Source organism: Brassica rapa, chromosome A05 (assembly GCF_000309985.2).
Source record: "Brassica rapa cultivar Chiifu-401-42 chromosome A05, CAAS_Brap_v3.01, whole genome shotgun sequence".
In the NCBI taxonomy this organism is placed as follows: domain Eukaryota; kingdom Viridiplantae; phylum Streptophyta; class Magnoliopsida; order Brassicales; family Brassicaceae; genus Brassica; species Brassica rapa.
The window spans coordinates 24728513-24755796 of NC_024799.2; the positions used below are offsets into that span (position 1 = coordinate 24728513).

The 27284-nt window shown below is 36.0% G+C and overlaps 7 protein-coding genes across 9 annotated transcripts; 1 reads left to right on the plus strand and 6 right to left on the minus strand.

Annotated features, from left to right (window-relative positions):
- Positions 1 to 819: 819 nt before the first annotated feature.
- LOC103870396 (protein DOWN-REGULATED IN DIF1 11-like) lies at positions 820 to 3229 on the minus strand. Its single transcript, XM_033291534.1, has one exon. It carries the CDS (start codon positions 1620 to 1622, stop codon positions 1125 to 1127), a length of 498 nt encoding a protein of 165 aa, XP_033147425.1. The 5' UTR covers positions 1623 to 3229; the 3' UTR covers positions 820 to 1124.
- A 256-nt stretch (positions 3230 to 3485) lies between these two features.
- On the minus strand, positions 3486 to 4181 carry LOC103870398 (protein DOWN-REGULATED IN DIF1 11-like). Its single transcript, XM_009148522.3, has one exon. The coding sequence runs from the start codon at positions 4122 to 4124 to the stop codon at positions 3627 to 3629; it is 498 nt and encodes a 165-aa protein (XP_009146770.2). The 5' UTR covers positions 4125 to 4181; the 3' UTR covers positions 3486 to 3626.
- A 1194-nt stretch (positions 4182 to 5375) lies between these two features.
- LOC103870399 (protein DOWN-REGULATED IN DIF1 11-like) lies at positions 5376 to 5978 on the minus strand. Its single transcript, XM_009148523.3, has one exon. It carries the CDS (start codon positions 5925 to 5927, stop codon positions 5430 to 5432), a length of 498 nt encoding a protein of 165 aa, XP_009146771.1. The 5' UTR covers positions 5928 to 5978; the 3' UTR covers positions 5376 to 5429.
- Positions 5979 to 6141: 163 nt separating this feature from the next.
- Positions 6142 to 9141, minus strand: LOC103870288 (fatty acyl-CoA reductase 2). Its single transcript, XM_009148408.3, has 9 exons — positions 9055 to 9141; positions 8443 to 8875; positions 8260 to 8363; positions 7986 to 8185; positions 7623 to 7723; positions 7337 to 7538; positions 7110 to 7271; positions 6536 to 7027; positions 6142 to 6456 (listed from the first exon to the last, which is right to left on the minus strand). Exons 2-9 carry the CDS (start codon positions 8867 to 8869, stop codon positions 6300 to 6302), a joined length of 1845 nt encoding a protein of 614 aa, XP_009146656.1. The 5' UTR covers positions 8870 to 8875; positions 9055 to 9141; the 3' UTR covers positions 6142 to 6299.
- Positions 9142 to 9390: 249 nt separating this feature from the next.
- On the minus strand, positions 9391 to 11560 carry LOC103870289 (serine/arginine-rich SC35-like splicing factor SCL30A). 2 transcript variants are annotated; one of them, XM_009148410.2, is made up of 6 exons: positions 11456 to 11560; positions 10952 to 11095; positions 10708 to 10785; positions 10076 to 10234; positions 9859 to 10005; positions 9391 to 9766 (listed from the first exon to the last, which is right to left on the minus strand). In XM_009148410.2, exons 2-6 carry the CDS (start codon positions 11086 to 11088, stop codon positions 9664 to 9666), a joined length of 624 nt encoding a protein of 207 aa, XP_009146658.1. In that variant the 5' UTR covers positions 11089 to 11095; positions 11456 to 11560; the 3' UTR covers positions 9391 to 9663. The 2 variants fall into 2 exon arrangements, with proteins under 2 accessions (XP_009146658.1, XP_009146657.1); XM_009148409.3 differs by having other exon boundaries at positions 10952 to 11124; positions 11456 to 11548.
- An 85-nt stretch (positions 11561 to 11645) lies between these two features.
- On the plus strand, positions 11646 to 24008 carry LOC103870291 (rRNA biogenesis protein RRP5). Of its 2 annotated transcripts, none has more exons than XM_009148412.3 (40): positions 11646 to 11965; positions 12035 to 12246; positions 12651 to 12788; positions 12901 to 13074; positions 13399 to 13495; positions 13650 to 13762; positions 13843 to 13965; positions 14077 to 14148; positions 14350 to 14442; positions 14722 to 14832; positions 14924 to 15046; positions 15191 to 15376; positions 15460 to 15534; positions 15974 to 16110; positions 16268 to 16402; positions 16507 to 16652; positions 16735 to 16800; positions 17061 to 17167; positions 17283 to 17363; positions 17441 to 17515; positions 17601 to 17702; positions 17856 to 18024; positions 18123 to 18268; positions 18410 to 18493; positions 18565 to 18665; positions 18915 to 19068; positions 19397 to 19471; positions 19583 to 19727; positions 20105 to 20780; positions 20975 to 21035; positions 21118 to 21263; positions 21337 to 21520; positions 21649 to 21747; positions 21953 to 22332; positions 22411 to 22587; positions 22770 to 22866; positions 22957 to 23112; positions 23199 to 23429; positions 23520 to 23603; positions 23706 to 24008. In XM_009148412.3, exons 1-40 carry the CDS (start codon positions 11809 to 11811, stop codon positions 23811 to 23813), a joined length of 5796 nt encoding a protein of 1931 aa, XP_009146660.1. In that variant the 5' UTR covers positions 11646 to 11808; the 3' UTR covers positions 23814 to 24008. The 2 variants fall into 2 exon arrangements, with proteins under 2 accessions (XP_009146660.1, XP_009146661.1); XM_009148413.3 differs by having other exon boundaries at positions 11650 to 11965; positions 20108 to 20780.
- LOC103870290 (glycerol-3-phosphate acyltransferase 5) lies at positions 23969 to 26572 on the minus strand. The gene is made up of 3 exons (XM_009148411.2): positions 25930 to 26572; positions 24409 to 24932; positions 23969 to 24322 (listed from the first exon to the last, which is right to left on the minus strand). Exons 1-3 carry the CDS (start codon positions 26524 to 26526, stop codon positions 24019 to 24021), a joined length of 1425 nt encoding a protein of 474 aa, XP_009146659.1. The 5' UTR covers positions 26527 to 26572; the 3' UTR covers positions 23969 to 24018.
- Between the last annotated feature and the right edge of the window lie 712 nt (positions 26573 to 27284).

The window sequence follows — 27284 nt, forward strand, 5'->3', positions numbered from 1 at the left end:
AAGACTGGACCTAATGTTTTATATTGTTTGGACATAAGATTAGTTATTGACAATAACTTATTGTGTTGTTTGGAAATACATATAGTAGAATAATGTTAGGAGAATCGGGTTGAAGGAATGCAAGGAGAAGTGCATTAGTAACTTTACCGGGTTTGTGGATACAAATATCTAGAATGGTGGGTCGGGTTGTGTGGTTTGGAGTGGAGAGCTCATAGATATATGTAATTATGTTGCCAGGAATCAAGATATTTAGGATGCCCTAGAAATATATATCCATTAAGGATACCTAAAAATAATACAATCCATGTTGATCGTTGATTCTTGCATGTTATTCCAACAAGTCACGTATACTAATATAAGATCTGTAAAAAGATCTTTAACTTTATTTATATAACTAGATTTTGATCCGCGCTTTCAAAGCGCGGAATCATTTCTTTTTCAAATTTTATTTAAATTAATAAATATTTGTCTAGTCTATATTTTAATAGATTTTATATTTGTTTATAGTATTTTTTTATAATCTTGTCTTCTTTATTTTCTTATTATATAATAATAAATTTCTGTACTAATTAATTAGTTAAAAGATTTTAATATGGTAAACTTCTACTCAATAAATTTAATCATATTGTGATTATATATTTGCTAAGGTTATTTATTTACAATTTTAACTTATTAATTAAATATTATATGAAAAAATGTAATAGACAATACATTTTTCATTCTACATATTTTTAAATAATGCATAAATTTTAAATTATAATTACACAAATATTAAATAATAATTATGTATTTAAATTGACTTATAATTGTTTTTAAAAGAAAACACTGTTGGGCTTCTTTGACTTTAAGTTTTTAAATTATTGGGTTGTTTTGTTTAGTTGGACAGAAGTAATGTTGGGCTTTTAATTTCTGAAAACCATTAAAAACAATTGGAAAAATTAATGGAAATTTTTGTAATTAATTAGAAAAATCAGGGGCATAATTCTAAGAAGGATTCTGCTTTAAAAGTATAAATGGTAACTGTCATAACGCGTGAGTTACATAATCGCATATATAAAACATCAGCACAATGGAATATCAATTAGTTTAGTTCCTCAATAAAGATCAAACTGCCCATCTGAGTTTCAATTCTCAGTTAGACGAACACAATCATTCCATGTCTGTTTGCTTTTCGGAATAGCCTTAGACGCAATATTTCTATACTCGTAAGTCGATAAAATGACTTGTGCTGTTCCTAGATAACAATCTTTTCCAATCTTTAGTAGCTCAGCACAACATTCAGCTAACAATACTGGCGTTCCCTCACTTACCATGTTCTTGAAAAGAACATCTCCACAGTGTGATGAGGTCAGTTTTTGAGCGCAAACCTTAAGAAAACGGAACTGTTTGTCCGCGTAATGATGTTCAAACTTCGCCTCAGCTTCCAGTGCGGGTGAATCGGCTTCTTTAAATGAAGATTCATCAGGATATTCGACGTAAATATCAAAATCCGATGTGGGAGATATCTTCACATCTCCTGGTGCCTCTTGTGAATATTGATCAATTTCCTCGGAAGAAATTGAATTTGACGTGAAGAACATTACTATAGATACAAACATTGCAATGTGAAGAGACTTTGCCATATTTTCTTTTGCTTTTGATATTGGTAGATGTTTGAGTGGTATCAATGAACGAGAGATGATTTTATAGGGCAATGAACATGGTGCTTTGATGAATCATAATTAATTGATAAGAAGTTTGTTCATTAATCACTTTATGTTGAAACTTCATAAAATTCAGCATTTAATTGTTTTGCTTTAAGAGATACTAGACTATAACCCACGATTAAATGCGCGAAAATATCTTTAAAAAAAATCTAATTTATAATATCAATATATTTTAACTTTATTATATAGGTAATGTTTTAACATTTTTATTTTAGTGTATTTAAACATACATAATAAATTATTTTATTAAAGAGGAAAATTATCTAAAATATTAATTAATTTTGTTTTTAATTACTTCAATATGTATCATTACGAGGTTTTAATAAAACATATTTAGTTTGTCGAATTAAATTTGTGATATATACTTATTTGATAAAATGTTAATTATAAAACTTATTTGATGTTAATTTATTGGTTCTAAAATTTATTTAATATAAAGCTATTTAATGTTAACTTAAACCAAGCATAATTTAGCATATATAATAATATGTTCTTATGAAGAAAAATAATTTTCGAATAACAATCTAATACTCTCTCTGTTCCTCATTAGATGATGTTTTAATACAAAACACAAAGATTAAGAAAAATATTATTTATATTCAAAACATTTGATTAGACATATAAAAGTAATGCTACTCATAGTGTGAACACAAACAGTGACACGGCATCTTTTAGTATCTTTTTAATTTGGAACTAAATTTTACATGCATGAAGTTAAATTTCAAAGAAACATAATGGAGCCAAACTGAAAAAAAATTTGAGACCGTTTTTTACTTACACTAGTTTCAGAACAATACCAATTTTGATTTGAATTTGTAAGCTCAAAAATGATGAAAGAGGAGTTTTGTTTGATTTAAATGCATCTCCACCCAGAGAAGAAATCTTCAGCGATGGTGATGAAGAGATTTCATGGGTTCCAGGTATTCTTTTTCTATTCTTGATTAAAACTCTTAGTACCGAATTGTTTCCACTTTTTTTGTGTAATATTGGATTAAAGAATGTAATTAAACTACAATGATTAAAGAAGGTAATTAAACTATTGTTGACTTCATCGTGAAGTGTACATAAATATTGGAAAAAAGATTAATTAATTTAAAAAATTAATTAGTAGGAATATTTTATTAGTTTTTATTACCTTAAAAGTCTCAAAACTTCATCTAATTTGAAACAAAATTCCCTTCTTAAAACATCATCTAATTAGGAATAGAGGGAGTATTTATTAAGTTTAAATAAATTCAATTTTTTTTTCTGAAATACAAACAAAATAACTTATTAATTTAATTAATCTCATATTAAATGCTTTTTTTGTAGTATCTAAACCAGCAAAAATAGTTATAGTTATTTTTAACTTCGTATAAATTATTTGAGTGGTTTTAAAACAAATAATTGAAAAAAGATAAATAAAAAGTTATTAAAAAGACTGGACCTAATGCTTTATATTGTTTGGACATAAGATTAATTATTGACAATAACTTATTGTGTTGTTTGTGAACACATATAGTAGAATAATGTTAGGAGAATCGAGTCGAAGGAATGCAAGGAGAAGTGCATTAGTAACTTTACCGGGTTTGCGGATACGAATATCCAGAATGGTGGGTCGGGTTGTGTGATTTGGAGCGGAGAGCTCATAGATATATGTAATTACGTTGCCAAGAATCAAGATATTTATGATACCCTAGAAATATATATCCATTAAAGATACCTAAAAATAACACAATCTATGTTGATCGTTGATTCTTGCATGTTATTCCAACGAGTCATGTATACTAATATAAGATCTGTAAAAAGATCTTTAACTTTATTTATATAATGGTAACTGTCATGACACGTGAGTTACATAATCACATATATAAAACATCATCACAATGGAATATCAATTAGTTTAGTTTCTCAATAACGATCAAACTACCCATCTGAGTTTCAATTCTCAGTTAGACGAACACAATCATTCCATGTCTGTTTGCTTTTCGGAATAGCCTTAAACGCAATATTTCTATACTCGTAAGTCGATAAAATGACTTGAGCCGTTCCTAGATAACAATCTTTTCCAATCTTTAGTAGCTCAGCACAACATTCAGCTAACAATACTGGAGTTCCCTCACCTACCATGTTCTTGAAAAGAACATCTCCACAGTGTGATGAGGTCAGCTTTTGAGCGCAAACCTCAAGAAAACGGAACTGTTTGTCCGTGTAATGATGTTCAAACTTCACCTCAGCTTCCAGTGCGGATGAATCGGCTTCTTTAAATGAAGATTCATCAGGATATTCGACGTAAATATCAAAATCCGATGTGGGAGATATCTTCACATCTCCTGGTGCCTCTTGTGAATATTGATCAATTTCCTGGGAAGAAATCGAATTTGACGTGAAGAACATTACTATAGATACAAACATTGCAATGTGAAGAGACTTTGCCATATTTTCTTTTGCTTTTGATATTGGTAGATGTTTGAGTGGTATCAATGAACGAGAGATGATTTTATAGGGCAATGAACATGGTGCTTTGATGAATCATAATTAATTGATAAGAAGTTTGTTCATTAATCACTTTATGTTAAAACTTCATAAAATTCAGCATTTAATTGTTATGCTTTAAGAGATACTAGACTATAACCCACGCTTAAATGCGCGAAAATATCTTTTAAGAAAATCTAATTTATAATATCAATATATTTTAACATTATTATATAAGTAATGTTTTAACATTTTTATTTTAGTGTATTTAAACATACATAATAAATTATTTTATTAAAGAGGAAAATTATCTAAAATATTACTTAATTTTGTTTTTAATTACTTCAATATGTATCATTACGAGGTTTTAATAAAACATATTTAGTTTGTTGGATTAAATTTGTGATATATACTTATTTGATGAAATTTTAATTATAAAACTTATTTGATGTTAATTTATTGGTTCTAAAATTTATTTAATATAAAGCTATTTAATGTTAACTTAAACCAAGCATAATTTAGCATATATAATAATATGTTCCTATGAAGAAAAATAAATTACGAATAACAATATAATATTTATTAATTTTAAAGGAATTCAATTTTTTTTATTTCTGAAATACAAACAAAATAACTTATTAATTTAATTAATTTCATATTTAATGGTTTTTTGTAGTATCTAAACCTGCAAAAATAGTTATAGTTATTTTCAACTTCGTATTAATTATTTGAGTGGTTTTAAATCAAATAATTTTAAAAAGATAAATAAAAAGTTATTAAAAAGACTGGACCTAATGTTTTATATTGTTTGGACATAAGATTAGTTATTGACAATAACTTATTGTGTTGTTTGGGAACACATATAGTATAATAATGTTAGGAGAATCGGGTTGAAGGAATGCAAGGAGAAGTGCATTAGTAACTGTACCGGGTTTGCGGATACAAATATCCAGAATGGTTGGTCGAGTTGTGTGATTTGGAGATATGTAATTACGTTTCCAGGAATCAAGATATTTATGATACCTTAGAAATATATTTCCATTAAAGATACCTAAAAATAATACAATCCATGTTGATCGTTGATTCTTGCATGTTATTCCAATGAGTCATGTATACTAATATAAGATCTGTAAAAAAATCTTTAACTTTATTTATATAATGGTAATTTTCATGACGCGTGAGTTACATAATCGCATATATAAAACATCATCACAATGGAATATCAATTAGTTTAGTTCCTCAATAATAATCAAACTGCCCATCTGAGTTTCAATTCTCAGTTAGACGAACACAATCATTCCATGTCTGTTTGCTTTTCGGAATAGCCTTAGACGCAATATTTCTATACTCGTATCTCGATAAAATGACTTGAACCGTTCCTAGATAACAATCTTTGCCAATCCTTAGTAGCTCACCACAACATTCAGCTAACAATACTGGCTTTCCCTCACCTACCATGTTCGTGAACAAAGCATCTCCACAGTGTGATGAGTTCAGCTTTTGAGCGCAAACCTCAAGAAAACCGAACTGTTTGTCCGTGTAATGATGTCCAAACTTCATCTCATATTCCATTGCGGGTGAATCGGCTTCTTCAAATGAAGATTCATCAGGAGATTTGACGTAAATATCAAAATCTGACGTAGGAGATATCTTCACATCTTCTGGTACCTCTTGTGAATATTGATCAATTTCTTGGGAAGAAGTTGAATGTAACATGAAAAACACTGCTATGAATACAAACATTGCTATGTAAATAGATTTTGCCATATTTGTTTTTGATATTGGTAGATGTTTGATTGGTATCAATGAACGAGAGATGATTTTATAGGGCAATAAACATGATGATTTGCGGAATCATAATTAATTGATAAGACGTTTATTCATTAATTATGTTATATAACTTCATAAAATTCAATATTTAATAGTTATGTTTCAGAAGGTATGTTTTTTTCAGTGTTTAGCTTCATTGTGGGCTTGTAGATCGAATCTAACGTGCTTTGACACTACCACTACATTCAAATTATTACAAATCAGTGATATACTAGACAACACAACACGAGTACACATAAGATTAAGAAAAAAAACGATCAAGGAAAAGATATGGTTCTGGTTTTGGCTCATCTTTAACCAGATTTGAACTTAAGCTCTTCCCTTCAAGACATGTTTTCTTAAACCGGGAATGTGAACATTTGTAATGTAATCCTGCCAGTTAATGTTTCCAACATCAAACCCGAACTCATTCTTCTCTGCTTCTGACATATATTCCAGTAACCTCTGTGTATTACTATTATCAAATCTGCATCAAACACACAAAAAATAAATAACTCAAAAGTTTGTCGGTTTGGTCTTAAAACTATAATGTTGTTTGTTCTTACCTTCCACCATAGAAAGTGTACGGCTCATAGATAGTGGCAAGGTGTTTAGCTTGTTCAACAGACTTTTTGCATATAAACTTTATCTTCTGCAACATCTTACTATCCACTGAGCTCACACCATTCATTAAACCGCTCCGTTCTTGAGCATCTTTCCACAAATGATCCGAGAAATCATCAACGGAGTCGAAAAGTTTCATCAAAGGCACCATGATAGGAACACCTTTGGAGTCCATGCACGGGGTAGATTTGTAGTGGTTATAAAGAAGCTCTGCCAAGTCCTCAAAAACAAGCGGGTTTATCGCAGAAGAAGCGATCTGATACACGTTAATTTCAGGTTCTTGATCTGTATTCACCACTCCATGCTTAGCAATAGCAGCTAATGTCGCGTTAACAACCATATCAGCAGGAACCACATCAAGAACTCCTTTCGGATCCACCAAGAACCCGGTCAGCTGTCCTTTTCCATAACATAGAACTATAGGATCCATCATCCTGATGTTAATATTAAGGAAGAATCAGTTCTGTTATGTGTATACATTTAACATCTATACACATATGGTACATAATGAGTTACCTGTTTCCTTCCATCCAACCAGGGAAAGGGTCTTTGTAAGTGCTTTCGATGACGCTAGGCCTTATAATAACCACAGGTACGTCCCCTCTAGTGCTATTGATCATCATTTCTCCCATTGCTTTTGTGAAGACATAAGTGTCTTGCCATCCATATGATCTCGCCCTGTTTCAAATGTTTTGTTTGTTTAAGATTGTAGCAATAGTCAAAGTGGGTATTTATATTGCTACCTCTCTAGACCGAGATCCTTCATCTTCTGCGCCTCCTCTTGATCTTGAGTACCTTCTCTTGCAGCATCAAGAGCTAGCTTCAACTCTTTAGCAACATCTAATGCTTTCCTGTTTCCTTCAAGGAAGTTCTCGGTTGCTATACAATCTCCCATTGAGAATGGCTTCTCCATGATCCTTCCTTGTCTTTGTCCATTCACATAAGCTGCAAAAGGCTCTTTTTTTTTCTCAAATGAAGAAACAAAAACATTACTTTCTTTCTGTTTGTTTGTTTTGCTTGGTTACATACCTGTGGATACTTGCAAGAAAAGCTTGAGTTTCTTGCACTTCTTGGCGAATCCCATGAGATTACCTGGCCCTCGTGTGTTTATGTCCAAAGCAACATCATATCTGCAGCCATGAAGACAACAAGATACATTGATGCTATCTAGACAATACTATAAGAGAACAGGTAGTGCATAATCAGGACCGATCCTGAGCATATGCTAGTGAAACATTGGCCTATGGCCCCCAATTTTTTTAAAAAAAATTACATATACATAGGCTCCCACATTCGTTAATTTTTTTATATACTCTTTATTAAATTACCTATATTGCCAAAATCTTAGTACCTACCATACGCATAATCTAGATAGTAATACAAGATGCAAACCTTTCATTGAAGGTCGTATTGGCAGCAGAGTTGATAATCACATCAATTTCTTTTGCAATCTCCTCAGCTGAATCTACTTGCAACCCAATGTTTGAGTCACATATGTTCCCCGTCACAGGAACTAGCTTTTCTAACATGAAAGACATGTAAGATGCTCCATGAGTCTCTCTTAGAGTATTAAAAAGCTCAGTATCCAACACCTGAAAAGTACCAACCCCATGTGCTATAGTTATTATGCACATAACTAAGAAAGAATCAAAACAAAATGAGTTACCTCTTTCTTTAACCTCTCAATCGCAGCTTCTTTGTTTTTGGCTTTAATCAAGAGATATATCTTCCCAACATCCGGAGCCATTCTCAAGACCTTCTCAATCAGTACTGGAGATATCACAAGGAAGATAATGTTAAGACGCAGTTTTGGTAATAGATAAACATATACGTTAAGTATGTTTTGTACCCTTAGCTAAGAAACCAGTTGAGCCAGTGATCAAAAACTTCTTCCCTTGGAGGAAACTGACAATGCCAAGTCCTTCTTTACTCCCCACCTTAGCAGCGCCACTAAAAGGCGGCAACAAAGTCTTTACTCCATTGACCTCAATGTATCTCCCGTTCTCGTTTGGAGACAGAACCAATGTCTCAGCATCCATAGCTGGTGAACTCTGCTCCCTTATTAACACTTGACCTCTGTCTTTCAAAAGAGAAGAAACCATAATAGACCTCTCTGGTTTGATGCTTCTCCCATCGCCACCACCACCACCACCTACGCGGCACCAGGTGGGGCTTAGCCTTCTCTTGTCTCTAACCAACGCACACCAGTCACGATGGAAAAGCTTGTTTGGTGCAGCGATGGAGGAAGAAGAAGAAGTCAAGAAGAGAGCTTCCATCACAAACTAAGAAACAAGATATAGAGAAAATGTCATTTCTGAAATTAAGATCATGAAACGTTGACCTTGTACAAATCTAAACACACAAACTGTGCTTCACTATTTTTTTCTTTTGTGAGAAAACAGGAACTTGTTGGTTAAGAAATTGGTAGTGACTTGTAATGTACTTAACCTAGAAAACATACCTTTTGTAATGATCAACCAGAATCTATATACTTAAGTAGAAAGAGATTAAGTAAACCAAGCAAGATTTTATATAGTTTTATTTCTTATCGTTAGGAGACAAGTATGTGGGTTTTGTTTTTATAAGAGGAATGAAAGATTGGTTGGTTAGTTCTAAGGACAAAAGATGATGAAAACCTTCCTGTTTTATAGGCAAGTAAATAATTTAAAAATTAAGTGAAACAAAAGATCGCCTTTACACCTTTCTCACCAACATTCACTCAGTTCCCTTCACGTGATTTAGGTTTCAAACCATAAAAAAAGAAACAATTGCTCAGAGAATTATGGTCAGCAAGTAGTAGTAAAAGAGCTTTTATTGATTATAAACTACGTTCCACGTCTCATATGTAATAAGGTTATGAGAATCGAAACTCTCTCGTGGTACACATTAAGTAGGGCATAGATGTCACGCTTGAGCATACAAAAGACTACCAAAGTACTAAGGAAATGAAACCAAACCATAGGTTACCTTTGTACTCTTAACTCCAAACTATGATTTATTATTTTTCATACATAACAAGCAGAGCGTGAGACCACACCCCATCTTCACATTCTTAGGGTCATATAGCAAATCAGCGTGAGTATCCAGGACTCTGGCTCCTGCTTCTCGACTCATAACGAGATCTTGAGCTTGACCTTGAGTACGATCGCTTCCTATCTTCCGGTGAAACAGATCTGCTCAAGATGCATAATAAGGTATGTGTACGTAAAAAGAACATCGTAGTTGGAAAAGCAAAACAAAACATACTACAAAGCTTATAGTTTACCTTGAACGGCGCCTTTCATCATACGGTGAACGTGAATAGCTTCTCCTGTAGACTGGCGAACGTGAGTAGCTTCTTCTGTAGTTTGGCGAACGCGAATAGCCAGGAGACCTGGAGTAACCATGTGGAGATCTTGTAGATGTCCTTCCCCTGAAGTTAATCAAAGAACATTTCTTTAACTGGTTCCAACAGTTAATCAACCAGAAATTCAAGCTTTTACCTTGATCGTTCTCTCATTTCAGAAGGCTTCTTTCTGTTCTCCTCTGCAAACACCACAGTGATTTCACGGCCTAGTAGAACATAGCCATCCAGACGATACTTTGCATCTGCAGCATCAGCAGGATCATAGTACTGCACAAAGCCAAACCCACGAGGCTCCCTGCAAGTCCACAGCTTCACAAATTGAGACTACAAATAACAAAACAAGTAACCCTATTCTAAGAAGCAGAAAACTTCAGTATGGAACACTTAAACACCGTTACAAATACAACAAATCAAGGCAACTGAATAGATCAAGCACAAACAATCAGCTAGCTGCTAACCTTTTCGAAGCCACTGTACTAACTTCGACTTTGACCAGAACATCTTCAAAATGAAACGGAAGTACTAACCAGTCATCAACACTAATCTCACCTACCCTCTGTAGTCCAAAACAAAGTATTCTTATTACTTCATTTTTGATCTCATGCACATTAATCTTCCTACTTCTTCATCTTCAACACTTCCAATAAGACAAACCAAACTTTGATAAACCAACACAGTTTATCATAATTACAATTACACAAAGCTATAGGACAGTAAGAGGTCACGCAAATGGACATAATTAGTAGGAAAAAAATCGCCTTTGCTCACCCAGTGTAATAGTTACGAGGTATGTAGATATCCTTGAGACGACCAAACCGCCCAAATGGTCTCCGCAGATCATCTGGCCTGTAATGGTTACAAACACACACAATTTGAGAATCTGACAATGTCGAAAGGTGAGAGCTTTAACATTTCTCGTGTCTTAGAACTCAGACAATTACACATTTCCAAAAAGATCTATAGTTGGTGAATGCACAAAAAAAAGAGAGTAGATCAGTTGTATAATAATTACCGACAGTCGAGCCGGAGATTGCGAACAAGTAAACTGGTTGGGGCATCTCTACTCCGACCTTTGTAGTATCCCACGGGACTTGGGCTTCTGTACCTTCTCCTTGGTGGTGATGGACTGTAACTATAGCTCCTCCCCATTATCTCACTACAAACCCCAATAAACATACATAAAGACTTCAATTTTGGGACATGCATCAAAAAACAACACAAGTTTAGCTTACAAACATGACAGAACAGAATCATTCACAAAACAAAACGTGTCTTCACCGATCATTAATATACATCTCTACGCAATTTCAAATAAACAACACCTACCCGCTAATTAAACTTTCTGATTCAAATCACTTAAACTCATGTCTTGAAATCAACCACTTAAAAAGATGATATAAACGTTATCATGATCAGGACGAACTGAAGAAGCAATCATCTTTAAGAAAATAAAATTCCTCGCAGAGCATACAAGTTATATTAAAAAAAAAAAAGCATAAGAGAATCGAAACTAAACCTGAATCCCAGAAGACAAACGAAGCTCGTTCGGACGCCTGTGCTCGTTGTTTACCATCGCTCTCTCTTTCTTATTCAGACACCACAAAAGCTTGTCGTGTGTATTCGAGAATGTTCTGAAGTGGGCCTTTCTTTAATTGTATCTAAAAAGGCCCATTAACATGTCCACTTCCATTTTTAATTATTTTTGGGTTAAGATCCGAACCGGTCCGGTTTACTTTAAAAAAAAAATCTGGTTTAAAAATTCAGACCGGCGGTTCTCGAAAAACCCTACAAAAACTGTTTCTTCTTCTTCATTAACTCTAAACCCTAAAGAAAAAGTTCCAAATTTTTTTTGCTTCCGCCATTAGAGAGATGGTGGCTCCGTCAAAACTTCCAAGTGGAAAACGTAATGACTCCACTAAAGTATTCAAGTCCTCAAAGAAACCCTTCAAGAAGACGAAGGACGATGTTGCCGCAAGGTCTGAAGCCATGGCTCTCCAGCTCGAAGACGTTCCTGACTTTCCTCGAGGTTTGTATAATGAATTTCTAGATGTCATGAATCGTAATTTTGTTGATGTTTTTGAATTGGTTTTGTTAGGGGGAGGCACTTCTCTGAGCAAAACAGAGCGAAAGAAAATATACGAAGAGGTCGACGCTGAGTTTGAAGCCGAGGAGCGTGTTTCCAAGAGGAGTAAAGGAGGTAAACCTAATAAGAAGAGAAACCCTAGCGAGGTTGACGAATTGGGATCTCTTTTCGACGGTGGTTTAACTGGGAAACGGCCTAGATATGCCAATAAGATTACCATTAAGGTGCCAAGCTCTTAACTTTCGTATATGTTTTTTGAATTTTTGATTTAAGTTCATACCTTTATAGCTAGTGATGATTCAAGTCGTATTCATTTGTTCTGTGCATTGTACTAAACATCAGAGTTTAATCAAGATGTTGATTCATAGATGGATCATCTTTACAGTAGCTAAGTTTCTTAGTCAGTGTTATCTTTTTTTTTTCTAGGTAGATAGTTCTTAAGCAGTTGTGTTTGGCTGTTTTTATGCGCATTATCATCTGTGCACCCGAACAGTGACATTTTTTCTTTCTATTGACATCCATCTATCCTCATAACTATGGTTGCATGATGATACTGTATTAGAAGCTTTTCTTAAGCAGAATATATATCTTATTTTTCTTTTCTGACGTTCTATGGATTTATGTTCAGAATATCTCTCCGGGAATGAAGCTTCTGGGAGTTGTTACAGAAGTAAACCAGAAGGATATTGTAATTAGTCTTCCAGGGGGATTACGTGGATTAGTTCGCGCAAGCGAGGCCTTGGATTTTACGGATTTCGGAACTGAGGTATCAGCTTGTGGTTTATATTTGGCTGTGCTAAATTCATTCTACTTTGGTCATTTTTGCTCTTTTGCTTTTGCAATCGGAACTGAGTTGGTACTCCTTTTTGGTCAACCAGGACGATGAAAATGAACTCCTTCGAGACATTTTTTCTGTGGGCCAGCTTGTTCCTTGCTTTGTATTGCAGTTAGATGATGATAAGAAGGAGGCGGGCAAAAGGAAAATATGGCTTTCGTTGAGGCTTTCTTTGTTGCACAAGGGATTCAGTTTGGATTCCTTTCAACCGGGAATGGTATGTCAATCCTTGGTTTCGTAATTTCTCTATCTTGGGAGCTCTGCCTGTTTAAGATTTTCAAATGTATTTGTGGGTACTGGTATCTAAGTATGTTTGCATAGCCAAAGCGATCTAATTATCTAAAACTGAACGAGTTCATGGCTCATCAAGGGTAGAGTTTTTTTTTTAAATTAAGCTGCATATGCTAGGAGATTTTAGATCATAAGCTATATTGATACACTGTTCTTCTGCTATCTTCTGAACTGGGTTTGTATCTTTAACAAGTCAATTTTTTTGATGAAAATAATGGTCTTCCATTTCGTTTCCATAATGTTTGTTCAGGTAGTCACTGCAAGCGTGAAAAGCGTGGAAGATCATGGTTATATCCTTCACTTTGGATTGCCTTCTATCACAGGATTTATCAAAAAAAGCAACGATGGTACTAAATCTCATTGACCTACTGGCCTCTTAGCTCTTTATTCACGTTGAATCATTTAATTTTGATTACTTGTGGATGCCTCTGATCTTTCTTGGGAACTTCCTGGCTCTCTGGTTTTCGGTAGTCTTAAAAATATTTATTTACTATTTTCCAGGAAATCAAGAGTTAAAGACTGGGCAACTTATTCAGGGCGTGGTTACAAATATTGATAAAGAACGGAAAATTGTTTCTCTTAGTGCAGACCCAGATTCAGTGGCGAAGTGTGTGGTAGGCCTCGTACTTCCCAAATTGCGCTGTGAAGTTTCTTTAATTTAAACAAACTTAACCTCGTGAGTACCATTTTGCAGACCAAGGATCTTAGTGGTATGTCGTTTGATCTTCTCATACCAGGCATGATGGTTAATGCCCGTGTGCAATCTGTTCTTGAGAATGGGATACTGTTAGGATTTCTTATGTACTTTACTGGAACGGTGAGTTACCATGATTTTGGTAGTAGTGTGCATTATTGATTAAGCTGGACGTATCTTTCTTGTGTTTACCCTTGGTGACGTTTCTGAGTTACATTTCTCATTGATGTGCAGGTTGATCTATTCCATTTACAAAATCCAATGTGTAACAAGAGCTGGAAGGATGAATACACTCAGACTAAGATGGTATGCATTGTTGAAGTGTTACGTTCTATTTGATGTACAAATTAGCTTGATTTATTCGATGACCATAGTTTTGGAAGTGTTTAACTACTTATTGTCTTGCAATGATTCCTTTGTTCTGGTTGTTTTGAATTTTTGGTTTATGTTCTTTACTGTGAGATATTTTTTCTCCCTTTGGTTAACTTGCATAAAATGCTTTTTCAGGTCAATGCTAGAATACTGTTTATGGATCCATCAACTAGAGCTGTTGGTTTGACGTTAAACCCACATCTTGTTGGTAACAAGGCTCCTCCTTTGGTAAGCAACTGACTTGTATATTAGCTTTTAGTAAAATATAATGGTGGATATGATCGTGAGAGAAACTTGATTTGGCAGCTATTTGGGGTTTTAAAGAAGGTTTTGTAATACCAGCATTTATTACATCCACTGTTTTCACTACTGTTTTACGTACTCAAGCTTTGAATTGATTGCTCATTGACTCTCTTACAATATTGGTTCATCACTTTGATACCTCAGGGCATTTATCGATGCTCTTTCATAAATTATATTGTAGAACTTGTGTTTGGTTCTTTACAGCATGTCTCTAGCGGAGACATATTTGACGAAGCAAAAGTTGTCCGTGTTGATAAATCAGGCCTTCTTCTTGAACTCCTTTCTAAGCCTGTTTCAACTCCAGCATATGTTAGCGTATGTTCAATTGGCTGCTCTTATTCTTCTAAATATTTAGAGTTCTAAAGGAATCAGGCCTGGTTCTAACCTAGATTTATCGTAACTGCAGACATATGACGCAGCAGAAGATGAAGTAAAGAAACTGGAAAAGAATTTCAAGGAAGGAAACCGCATCCGTGTTCGAATCCTCGGCCTTAAGCATATGGAGGGGTTGGCCATAGGGACTTTAAAGGTACTCTACTAGACGTGCTAATTGATTAAATATCTTTAGCAATGGTTGGCATGGGATGCATCTTCCAATGCTAGTTAAGCGGTAGTTTGATGTAGAATCCTACATTTACGCCTCTTTCTGTCGGTCTTGTTTTTGTATGAGCAGGAAAGTGCTTTTGAAGGTCCAGCTTTCACCCACTCAGATGTCAAGCCTGGTATGGTGACGAAGGCAAAAATCATATCTGTTGATACATTTGGTGCCATTGTGCAATTTCCGGGTGGTTTGAAAGCAATGTGCCCACTTCAGCATATGTCTGAGTTTGAAGTTACGAAGCCCAGGAAAAAGTTCAAGGTCGGCTCCTTACATTGGCACTACATTAATTGGTTTGCAATGTTGCTGGGGCATGCGTAAGTTTTGAATGATTCTTCTTTCAGGTTGGAGCTGAATTAATATTTCGGGTGCTTGGCTGCAAATCAAAGAGAATAACTGTTACATGCAAGAAAACACTTGTAAGTTTTCTTATCATGACGGATCTGACTTTGTTTCATTGTTTGCATATTCCGTGATGTGAATAGTTACTAAATTCGTTTTGATTGTTTTCGAGGAGGCTTATAAGTTCAAATAATTTCCCTCTTATATAATTGGTCGTTTCTATTATCGTTCCTTCTTTTATTCCGTCTGCTGATTCTAGGGTTCGTTTATCACACTTATTTCATTTCGGTTTTGAATGGAAACTACTTTCCTTCTTTATTTAGCTTTTCACTTAGCTATGGACGAAAAACATTTGTAGGAATTTTTTTTTCTCAAACTGGTTTCTTATTTGGAATTAGGAAAATCCCATTTAATTAATCTCTTCGTACATAACATAGATGTTAAGATAACGTCTCTGGTTACTAGCCATTCAAGTCTCTTCTCATGCAGTGGAGGTAATATGTATATTCTTTGCAGGTCAAGTCTAAACTTCCGATTTTGAGTTCTTACGCTGATGCAACTGAAGGACTAGTGACACATGGCTGGATAACAAAGATTGAAAAGCATGGATGCTTTGTTCGCTTCTATAATGGGGTGCAAGGATTTGTTGCCAGGTCGTTACTGCACCCTTTGTTGTATTTCATGGGCCTTTGTCTTACTGTTCGGGTTCTTTTTTAGTGATGAGTTTTTTCGCCATCATAAAGGCGTTGGGTAATATTTTCTATTTTCATAATTTAAAACTAATATGGTATACTTACTCTGATTAAGCAGATTTGAACTTGGATTAGAGCCTGGAAGTGATCCCAGTTCAGTGTTTCATGTCGGGGAGGTTGTCAAATGCAGAGTAACCAGTGCGGTTCATGGTACTCGAAGGATCAACCTTAGCTTTATGATAAAACCAACAAGGTTTCTCTCCCTTTTTTATCTTATGTGATAATCGTGTCTCGTTCAAGACTGGCGTAATATCATTAATTGTTGTTGCTCACATTTGTGTACATCCTTTCTGACAGTGTTTCTGAAGACGATTCCATCAAGTTAGGTAGTATTGTATCTGGGGTAATTGATAGTATAACTCCTCAGGCAGTCACTGTCCATGTTAAATCCAAAGGTTTGCTGAAGGGAACAGTTTCTGCTGAACATTTAGCTGATCATCATGGTATGTGTTTTCTCCTACATGAGCGTACAGATTGAGTTCTACTTTTATTAATTTGTTTCTGAGGTTTCTTTTTATGATGTAGAGCAAGCAAAACTAATGATGTCACTTTTAAGACCTGGATTTGAGCTTGATAAGCTGCTGATAATAGGTATGTTTTTGATCACTCTTGCGAATTTTCAGACGTCTTGTTTTTAATATATCCTTAACACATTTATAGAGGTATGTAGTTGTTTCGCCAAGTGATTAACTCAAGTCTGCTTGATTGCTCTGATTGTGTAGTTTTAAAAACTAAGAAAAATGATCCATCTAGTTTCAAGAAAGCAGAGATGGTGATACATTTTTTTTTAAACTATTTTAGTGTGCTGAAGAAGCTTGATAATAACATGGAGTATTTTTTGTTTATCTTAGACATTGACGGCAATAACTTGGCCCTCTCTTCAAAGTATTCTCTGATCAAGCTTGCTGAAGAGCTTCCTTCGGATATTAGTCAGCTGCAGCCAAACTCAGTGGTTCATGTGAGTAACTGTGTCTTTGAATGTTGCTCAAAAAAAAAAAATTGTGTCTTTGAAATATAACAGTAGATTTTTGTTTGTTTGTTTAGTCACATTTTTTTAATGAACTTGTACACAGGGTTATGTTTGTAACTTGATTGAAAATGGCTGCTTTGTCCGTTTTCTGGGTCGGTTGACTGGTTTCGCCCCTAGAAGCAAGGTGGGTTTCCACATGCCTTCTTTTATCAAATTTTGTTGGCATACTGTGTTTGAAAATTTTTCCTATTTATTTTTTAGGCAATTGACGAACCCAGGGCAGATCTGTCAGAATCCTTCTTTGTTGGACAATCGGTTCGGGCTAATATAGTTGATGTATGTGAACGCTAGATTCGGGGCCTTATACTAATTTTGTTGAAGATACTATGAAGTCTTGACCATGTGCAATATTTCTTTGTAGATCAATCAAGAAAAAAGCAGGATAACTCTTTCATTGAAACAGTCATCTTGTGCTTCTGTAGATGCTTCTTTTATCCAGGAGTACTTCCTTACGGATGAGAAGGTAGTGTTCTTAGGACATTCTCTCTTTTTATTGGGCTTTCAGACTTTATGGAACCCGTTGTGTTGCACCTGTCTATATAATTTTGAGTATCACTGTACTGCAAGTGATGTAAAGAAGGATTGATTTCTAACGTGCATTGTTTCATATGTTCAGATCTCGGACCTGCAATCATCTGATATCACTGAAAGTGAATGTAGTTGGGTTGAGAAATTCTCTATTGGGAGTTTGGTCAAGGGAACCGTACATGAGCAAAATGAACTGGGTTTGGTGGTGAATTTTGACAATATTGATAACGTGCTTGGTTTTATACCTCAGTATCATTGTAAGTCATTGTGGAGAATCTAAGTTGGGGTTCAGTTTGCATTATAGTATTAAAACATCTGTGCCTTCCTGTCTGACACATTGTTTTCCTATATGTAGTGGGTGGAGCTACTTTAGAACACGGTTCTGTTGTCGAAGCAGTTGTTCTTGATTTATCTAGGGCAGAGAGACTAGTTGATTTGTCTTTGCGGCCTGAGCTCATAAACAACTCAACCAAAGAGGTGTCCAGCAACCAGTCCAAAAAGGTTTCCATATAATAACATATATTCTTTCGCTTCGTGTTTTCTTGCATGCCCATCGTTGTTAGCTTGTGTTCAAATTGAATTACTGTGGTTGGTGATGCTGATCTCAGCTGGCTTATGCCATATTGTATTTTTTTCCTTCAGAAACGTAGAAGAGCTATTTCCAAGGAACTTGAAGTCCACCAAAGGGTCAGCGCTGTTGTAGAGATTGTGAAGGAGCAATACTTGGTAAGTACCTTATTACAATAAGTTAATATTTTATTGCATGTTACTCAGAGTTGCCACTTTTTATTTTTCAGATTTTGTCGATTCCAGAACATGGTTACACTATAGGATATGCGTCAATATCAGACTATAACACACAGAAGTTACCAGTGAAACAATTTTCAGCTGGACAAAGGTGATCATACATTCATTTTCTAACCAATCTTTTACTTGTAAATTGTGCTCCCCTTTTCACGAATCCTTTATCTCTTGCTTTCTTGGCCCTGACTAGCTAAACTAATAGAAAATGTGAATGTCTTTATCTCCATTGGCAGTTGATATTATATCTTCTCATCGTACTTATAATTAGCAATAGTAGAAGCAGTCCTTACTGATGTCATTTGTAGATCGTAGCTAATCGTTTTTTGTTAATTTCTCTGCGCAGTGTTGTTGCGTCTGTGGAGGCTCTGCAAAAGTCTTTGACGTCGGGGAGGTTGCTTCTACTTCTTGACTCTGTTTCGGGTATTTCTGATACACCCCATTCTAAGAGGACAAAGAATAAATCCAGTTGTGGGGTTGGTTCTGTTGTCCACGCCGAGGTACTAACGCCCTACTTTCTTATGTCTTTCTATTTTTATTCAACAAGTGAGCTTGAGGTGCAGTACTAATTGCTTCACTGTTCAGATTTGAGCGGAATGTACTTAAAATTATTAACTATCGAACTACTTCAGAATTATACATAACAAACCTTAACATAGGTAAGATAGTTAAATGAAAAAAAAAAACTAAAAATCGAAGAGGACTACCTGAGTTAGTAAACGAACAAAAATAATTAGAACAGAAGATGTAGGTCGTCGACATGACTTCTCAACTAGCCCTGCCACCATAACTTCTACTGTCTTAGACTAACATCTTCTACTTTTTCAGATTACTGAAATAAAGCCTTTGGAAGTAAGAGTAAACTTTGGCCAAAGTTTCCGAGGAAGAATCCACATAACGGAGGTGATTTTTCTTGTGTTGCCATCATCATTTTAGATATTAATAATAATATTCATTATTCAATATTGGGTGCACAAAAATGCTTATACGACTTGACTCTTCTTCGCTGGATAGGTGGATGATGTAAGTACAAGTGATGAACCTTTTTCCAAATTAAGAGTCGGGCAATCAGTGTCTGCAAGGGTTATTGCAAAGCCCTGGCATACTAATATCGAAAAGAGTCTTTGGGAGCTTTCTTCAAAGCCTGCAATACTTAGAGGTAATCCAAGAAAATTGAAAAAAAATATGGCCCATTGATTCGCACTTGGAATTGATATTACAGACCTATCACATGTGCTTTAGGGTTTAGAATGTTGTTGTTTTCATTAGTCTAGATCGTCCGGGATATTGTCAGATGGTATTATTTGTGAAAATGTTCAGATCCATCTGTTTAAATTGTTCTTTGATGGCCACCTCTAGCTATTATGTTTGCAAAATTATGTTCATTTAATTCTATAGTTATAGGCTTAGATTAAAAAATTATAAAACTGTTTGCGTTTGATTGAGAAGTTTGCTTGTGTGTATCTAACATATCAACTTTTTCTTCACACAAGGTGATAACATGTTTCCATTTATTTTCTATTTTGCAATTTCAAGTAGACTCCAGTGAATTGAATGGCATTCAAGTGAGGGAACAGCTTGAGTTTGTTACTGGAGAGCGTGTCAGGGGATATGTCTACAAAGTGGATAAAGAATGGGTTTGGCTGACAATATCTCGCAATGTGACGGCATGCGTGTTCATTTTAGACACTGGATGCGACGCTCAAGAACTTGAGGAGTTCGAGAGGCGTTTTCCCATTGGTAAAGCTGTTTCAGGCTATGTTCTGACGTACGATAAAGAAAAGAAAACAGCACGGTTGGTTCAGCGTCCACTACTTGATATCCAGAAAAGCATTGCCAACGGTGGAGGCTGTAAAACGGATAATCTAGACAGTAGTATTCCTGGTGTTGATGCTACTCTATTCATTCATGAAGGAGACATTCTTGGTGGAAGAATTTCTAAGATACTTCCTGGTGTTGGTGGACTTCGTGTGCAAATAGGTTCTTACGTGTTTGGGAGAGTTCCTTACGTGGTTGGGAGAGTTCATTTTACTGAAATCAATGATTCATGGGTCTCCAATCCGTTAGATGGATTTCATGAAGGTCAGTTTGTCAAGTGCAAGGTCTTGGAAATCAGCAATTCTAGTAAAGGGACTTTGCAAATTGAATTGTCGTTACGGACATCTCTAGATGGTATGACTTCTGACCAACTCTCAGAAGCTTCAAATGATAAGTAAGTTTTTTCTTTTGTATATAAGCTTATCATCAGCCTTCCAATTCATGTGTATTCCTCATTTTTCTCAATAGAGTGGAATAAGTAACAGACTTGATGATAACTACCATATGCTTTTCTATCAGCCTTGACTCTGTGTTAACTTGAAATCGCATGATCTTTCACTTGCTTATTAACCTGATGGTAATTCGCAGTGTCAATATATGCAAACGTTTTGAAAGGATTGAAGGTCTTTCTCCTGATATGGCCATCCAGGTACTTTTGCATCTATAACCATGACTCAGCAACTCAATTCCTTTTCTTGCGGTAGAACTTATGTTATTTCAAACTTTTACAGGGTTATGTCAAGAATACGATGTCAAAAGGTTGTTTTATTATGCTTTCAAGGAAACTCGACGCAAAAGTTTTATTGTCAAATTTAAGTGATACTTTTGTCAAGGATCCCGAAAAGGAGTTTCCAGTAGGGAAACTTGTAACTGGCAGGTAAAGCAGATTTCATGTGAAACAAGTATTATGTAGTACACTAAATACTCTGCTCTAACAAAATAAGTTGTAGGGTGTTAAATGTCGAGTCGTTATCCAAGCGGGTAGAAGTCACTCTGAAAAAAGGAAATGCGGGTGGGCAACCAAAATCTGAATCTTATGACTTGAAGCAATTCCATGTTGGAGACGTGATTTCGGGGAGCATCAAACGAGTGGAGCCCTATGGCTTATTCATTACAATAGACAACACGAGCATGGTAAAGATCTAGTTTTGTATTACCTTAAAATCTGCTCTGATATTTTAGACATTATGCTGCTTTCCTTAGGGAGTAACCAGACTTGCCATATATACTTTATTGCTTATCTCTGCCTTTTTTTGTTGTAGGTTGGATTATGTCATAAATCACAGCTTTCTGATGATCGTATTGAGGATGTACAAGCCAGATATGAGGCTGGGGAAAGCGTCACCGCAAAGATTTTGAAGGTATGAAGTCCTTTTTGCAGTAAGAATTGGTGCTGTGTAGTATTGATCTTTCTAGCCTTATGCTAACAGCCGAGTGATATAATCTGGTCGTTACCTTGAACGTAGTTTTTCTATGATTTACATAATAATGTTTTAAGATGCCATTGGTATATGTTGTTTCTGCGGAATATAAATGTTGTTTCTTTTTATTTTGGTGTTGCTCTAGCTGGACGAGGAAAAGCAACGTATATCGCTTGGGATGAAGAGTTCTTATTTTATGAACGACGATGATGACAAGGCACAGCCACCTTCTGATGAAAACGCTAAAGAAGACAGCATGGAATGTGATCCAGTCAATGATTCGAAGTCGGGAGTTCTTGCAGCAGTTGGTGATTTTGGGTTCCAGGAAACAGGCTATGAAAGACATAGGGGATCTTCTCTGGTTCTTTCCCAAGTTGAGTCAAGGGCTTCTATCCCTGCGCTTGAGGTTAACCTTGACGACATTGAGGAGTCGGGCTTTGACAACGATCAGAATGAGAAACTGCAGGGAGTCGACAAAGATGAAAAGAGCAAGAGAAGGGAAAAGCAAAAAGACAAAGAAGAAAGGTTGGCTATTTCTGAAGTTCCCCAAATGTTGCTTATATATTTGGTTTCATCCTGTGCTTATGGAAATTACTTGTGCAGAGAGAGAAAAATACAAGCTGCTGAAGGAAGATTGCTGGAGAATCATGCTCCTGAGAGTGCTGATGAATTTGAGAAATTGGTTAGAAGCTCTCCAAATAGCAGCTTTGTCTGGATTAAGTATATGGCGTTCATGCTCAGTTTGGCTGATATTGAGAAAGCCAGGTCCATCGCTGAGAGGTAATTTTCCCCAACTTCTATTTACATCATTCAAGAAAAAGGGAAGTGCAGTGAACTTGTAGGGATGCTACCGATGTGGGTCGAGTGCAGAAACTGTTTGTTGGCATCTGTATTTCATGTGTGATCGATCGTCTCTATTTTTTATTTTTGGGTCGCGTCTAATCATAAAATCTCTACTGAAGGGCCTTGAGGACTATAAATATTCGTGAAGAAGATGAGAAGCTAAACATATGGGTTGCTTACTTCAATTTGGAAAATGAACATGGAAGTCCTCCAGAGGTAATAGACATATGACCTCAGCGAAAGCTTATCTAACCAATAAAAATTTATATATATGCTATCTTACTCATGTTTGTTTCTGGTATTCAGGAAGCTGTTAAGAAAGTTTTTGAAAGAGCACGTCAATACTGTGACCCAAAGAAAGTTTACCACGCTCTCTTGGGCGTTTACGAGAGAACAGAGCAATATAAATTGGCTGATAAGCTGCTTGATGAGATGATCAAGAAGTTCAAGCAATCCTGCAAGGTAACTGCTATTTGCTCTTTATCTACTTTTAGTGAAGGGTTCGTTCTTCACTCTTTTAACTTTGTATCGGATGTCTGCTTTTGTAGGTTTGGTTAAGGAAAGTACAAAGTCATCTGAAGCAAGACGAGGACGACATTCAGTCTATCGTCAATCGTGCCTTGCTGTGTCTTCCGCGCCATAAGCACATTAAATTCATATCACAAACTGCTATTCTTGAGTTCAAATGCGGAGTTGCAGAGAGAGGGAGATCACTTTTTGAAGGCGTTCTTAGGGAATACCCAAAAAGAACAGACTTGTGGAGTGTTTATCTTGACCAGGTTCGTTATATTCCACTTCTTCAAAACTTCTGTTCCATTTTCCAATCTAGTAGTGTTTTTAACGTATGTTATGTTGTTTGGTTATTACAGGAGATTCGATTGGGAGAAGTTGATGTGATTAGATCCTTGTTCGAGAGAGCCATTAGCTTGAGCTTGCCTCCTAAGAAGATGAAGGTGCTCCATAGAGACTCTTATCACCTTTCACCAGAAAATCTATATTTAGTGTATTTGGTTACTGAAGATTCTTTTTAACCCTTTTGCGCTTGGATTTTTCAGTTTTTATTCAAGAAGTTCTTGGAATATGAGAAAACTGCTGGTGACGATGAGAGAGTCGAGTACGTGAAGCAAAGGGCAATGGAGTATGCCGACAGTACCTTGGCCTGAGATACTGTGGTAACGAATCACCAAGTGTTGTTACTATAATTTTGAGAATCAGCTATTGAACAAGGCTGTAAGAGTTTTTGAGACCTCGGGAATGTAAACGCCAATTTTGAGCTTCTGTTTTCTATACGATAAGGTTTTGGAAACTCTTGAAAAAGTGATTTTTTTACTATTTATTAATAGATCCCTTGTTTCAAAGGTATGCGTATTAAAAAGTGAGAATATTGTACTTAGCCTTTCTCCCGAGTTCAGTGCACTCAAACCCTAGCGTGTCCGCCAAGACTCTCTGAACATTGTTGGCCACATCGTATGGGCTTTTTCCAGATGAACACGTGGCCTCTAACGGAAGCTGGTCAAGGAACGTAATCTCGTAGTCGAGTGTCGGGTTCATGAATAACAAGATCAAGTTGAAACCATTCCAACTTTTTAGGGTCCTTCGGAAGAATCCAAATCTGCAACTAATGGCCACGGGCACGATTCTGTCTGTTAACTCCGCGAACAAAGCGCTAAACCTGCATAAGGTATGGTAATGGATGGTTTGACTTGTATAATATAATGATTAGATAAATAATATCAATAAATATTCCCAGCTTATAACCTGAGCAAGAATGGTTGATGGCAAATGGTTCCTTCGGGACAGACCACTAGATCTCCTTTAGCCAGCTCTTGCTTCATCTTTGCTGCATCGACATCACGGTTTCTGGTGAACCGTACGATGGGGACCGGAGACAAGATATCATAAAACCGCGAGAGGTGGAATATTACAACGATAGGGGTGGTATGTCCGAGGGCATAAGATATCACAACAGGGTCTATCGTAGTTATGTGATTACATACAAAGAGTACGCCACCAGAGTTTCCAGCAGTGTGCGGAGGCTTTCCCTTCACGGTGACTCGGCAGCCTGATAAGCTAATGACGTAAGGTATGAGCCACATTGGGAGAACGAACACACCAAGGATCCGTATCACTGCAAGAATGATACCAAAGGGGAACCAGATGAGACTGGTGAGAGCAGTGGCTGGTGTTGGTCGCTTCACGAGACCTCCATCGTGGAAGATCACCGGTTTGGGCGGCTGCACCTCAACTTGTTGGTTCCACTTATTCGATTCATGAATTTGCTCCTAATTTTAACATTCTAATATAATTTTTTCTTTGAAACACTTTTTTTTTTTTAACACATACATTTTAATATAATTTAAAGACAATTATTTTGGGTATAGGATCGGTCATGGTCATTGATAAAACATTTGTTTCTAATCTCTAATTTTTTTTGAAGAATATTACATAGGAATAGACTTTTAAATTTGTAAGAAAATATATATTCTATTAAAACAGAAACATCACCTATACCAGATGTAGTCCAACTATTTTAATACAATTATTTAAAAAAATATTAATTATTTAATAAAATATTATACAAAAAAGAAATATAAATATAAAAATTAAATTACTAAAAAAGTGTAAATCAAACAAGATATCCGCGGGCGGATCAGAATCTAGTATATATTAAAACTTCCGCTAAATCGTCTACGTCCCCGAAAATTTCATGACCGTCAAACGTATGCATCAGTATGCTTTTAAACATTTTATTGTATTACACCATTTAAATCTGTTTTTAAACTATAATTATATATCCGGCAAACATAGCATCATTTCCATGCTTATTTAGTAAATATTTTGTTATGATTTTACTACGCTAAGATCAACCATCTTAATATGTGGAATGGCCGCCGATGCATGTTCTTTTATAGCCCTGTTCTTTATACGAACGCGGAACCAGCGGCAGCGGCAGAGAAAATACACTGCGACGGAAGCAAATTAAACGGTACGGAAAATTGAACTGCCGCAGCGTTAACTGCTGAAAGAACAAAAGATGAAATTCAGTTGTCGCTGAAATATTCAGCGTTTCTTTTACTCCTCGATCACTGCCGCAGCGTCAAGAAAACAGGCTGGATTTGTTACATGAGTGATGTGGTTGACTTTTTTTTGCCGTGATAATAGGTTAAATTTCAGACGCTGCCGCTGGTTGCCACGTTCACGAAAAGAACAGGGCTTATATATTTAATGGGAATCTAAACGTTGCTTAACTTTTTGATTTTTGCATGGTATTAGAATTACCTCACATAACGATAAGAATGTTGTAGAATTCGACAAAGCTGGTCGTCTTCCAAGACCTAGGTGAGGCTTCCTGTCAACAAACAAGCTTGCGACACGGTTTAAAACAATTGTATCGATATCAGTTTCCTGAATCAAACCGGTGAGAAAACCAAATCGGTTCACGATTAGCTCTGTGCCGATGACCTCTTGCGCACTAAGATGCTCCTTAGCGAACCACTCCACCATAACTCGAGGCATCCTAGTCACCACGATCCTTTTCTTGCACGAGCTGAAAACCTTCCACGTGTCCATGCTCAAATCATCCATGTAAAACTTAGGCAAGACGATTCTAGACACCAGCTCGATATCTGATTCGCGGAGACCAGCCGTCGCTACAAAGATCATGAGCTTGAGAGCGGCGTTTTTGTAGCTGAAGACGTTAAGAAGTGTGGTTACGGGCCAGAGAAACAGCAAGATGGCGAAACGGATTACACCAGAGGCGTCAAAGGCAAGGAGCATGAAGTAAGAGAATGGATCATTGCTCTTTAGTAGTGTTCCTTCACACTCTGATACAACTGAATAAGGCGACGTCGTTCTTGATGTCTCCTCCATCACCATTTCTTGAGAATTTGTTTGGTTCGAGATCAAAATATAGGTCAATAGTTAGGTTTCGATATTAAGTCTTGCATGGACTTGAGTTTCTATTTAAGGCAATGACCCGCCATAGCTTTTGTAAGTAGTATTTAACTTGTACAAGTACAACACACTCGTAAAATGGTGTTTTTTTGTTGGTGAAGAAACCAGCGTTCCTTAAAATGATCGGGAATGGCGCGCCATGTCGGCCAATCATGAACCCATCCTTCTGCTAAAATCGACGGGATGGCCAGGGAGAGATCGCTTAGAAATTTAAACCAGATTACGCTGTCAAGCAAGACACCCGGGCCAGGGTATAGAACGGGAAGGTTTTCACGATTTTCAGAGTTTAGTATCTCATTGACTCTGTTCTCTAACCTTTCTGAATAACCAGGAACAATCATAACTTTGTAAGGCGATATAGAGATATTGTTTAGGTTTTCTAGTGAGATAAGGCGAGAAGGTGCAAGAGAAGGGGGCTATATATAGGGGAAGTATAGAACATTAAAGGTCGCGAGATAAAATATCTAAAATTTTCGCGCCATATGTAAATATTAACTTACACTAACAGGCTGAGTTAGTAAGACCTTTACGGCTGATTTGTTGTTTGCCGTTTAGGGTATAGGGTTTAGTTATTTAGGGTTTGGGTTCCGAATAAGATTGTTTAGGGTTATGATTTATGATGTACGAACCACAAGATATGATAAATATCACAAATTCATAATAAATAACACAATAACAGT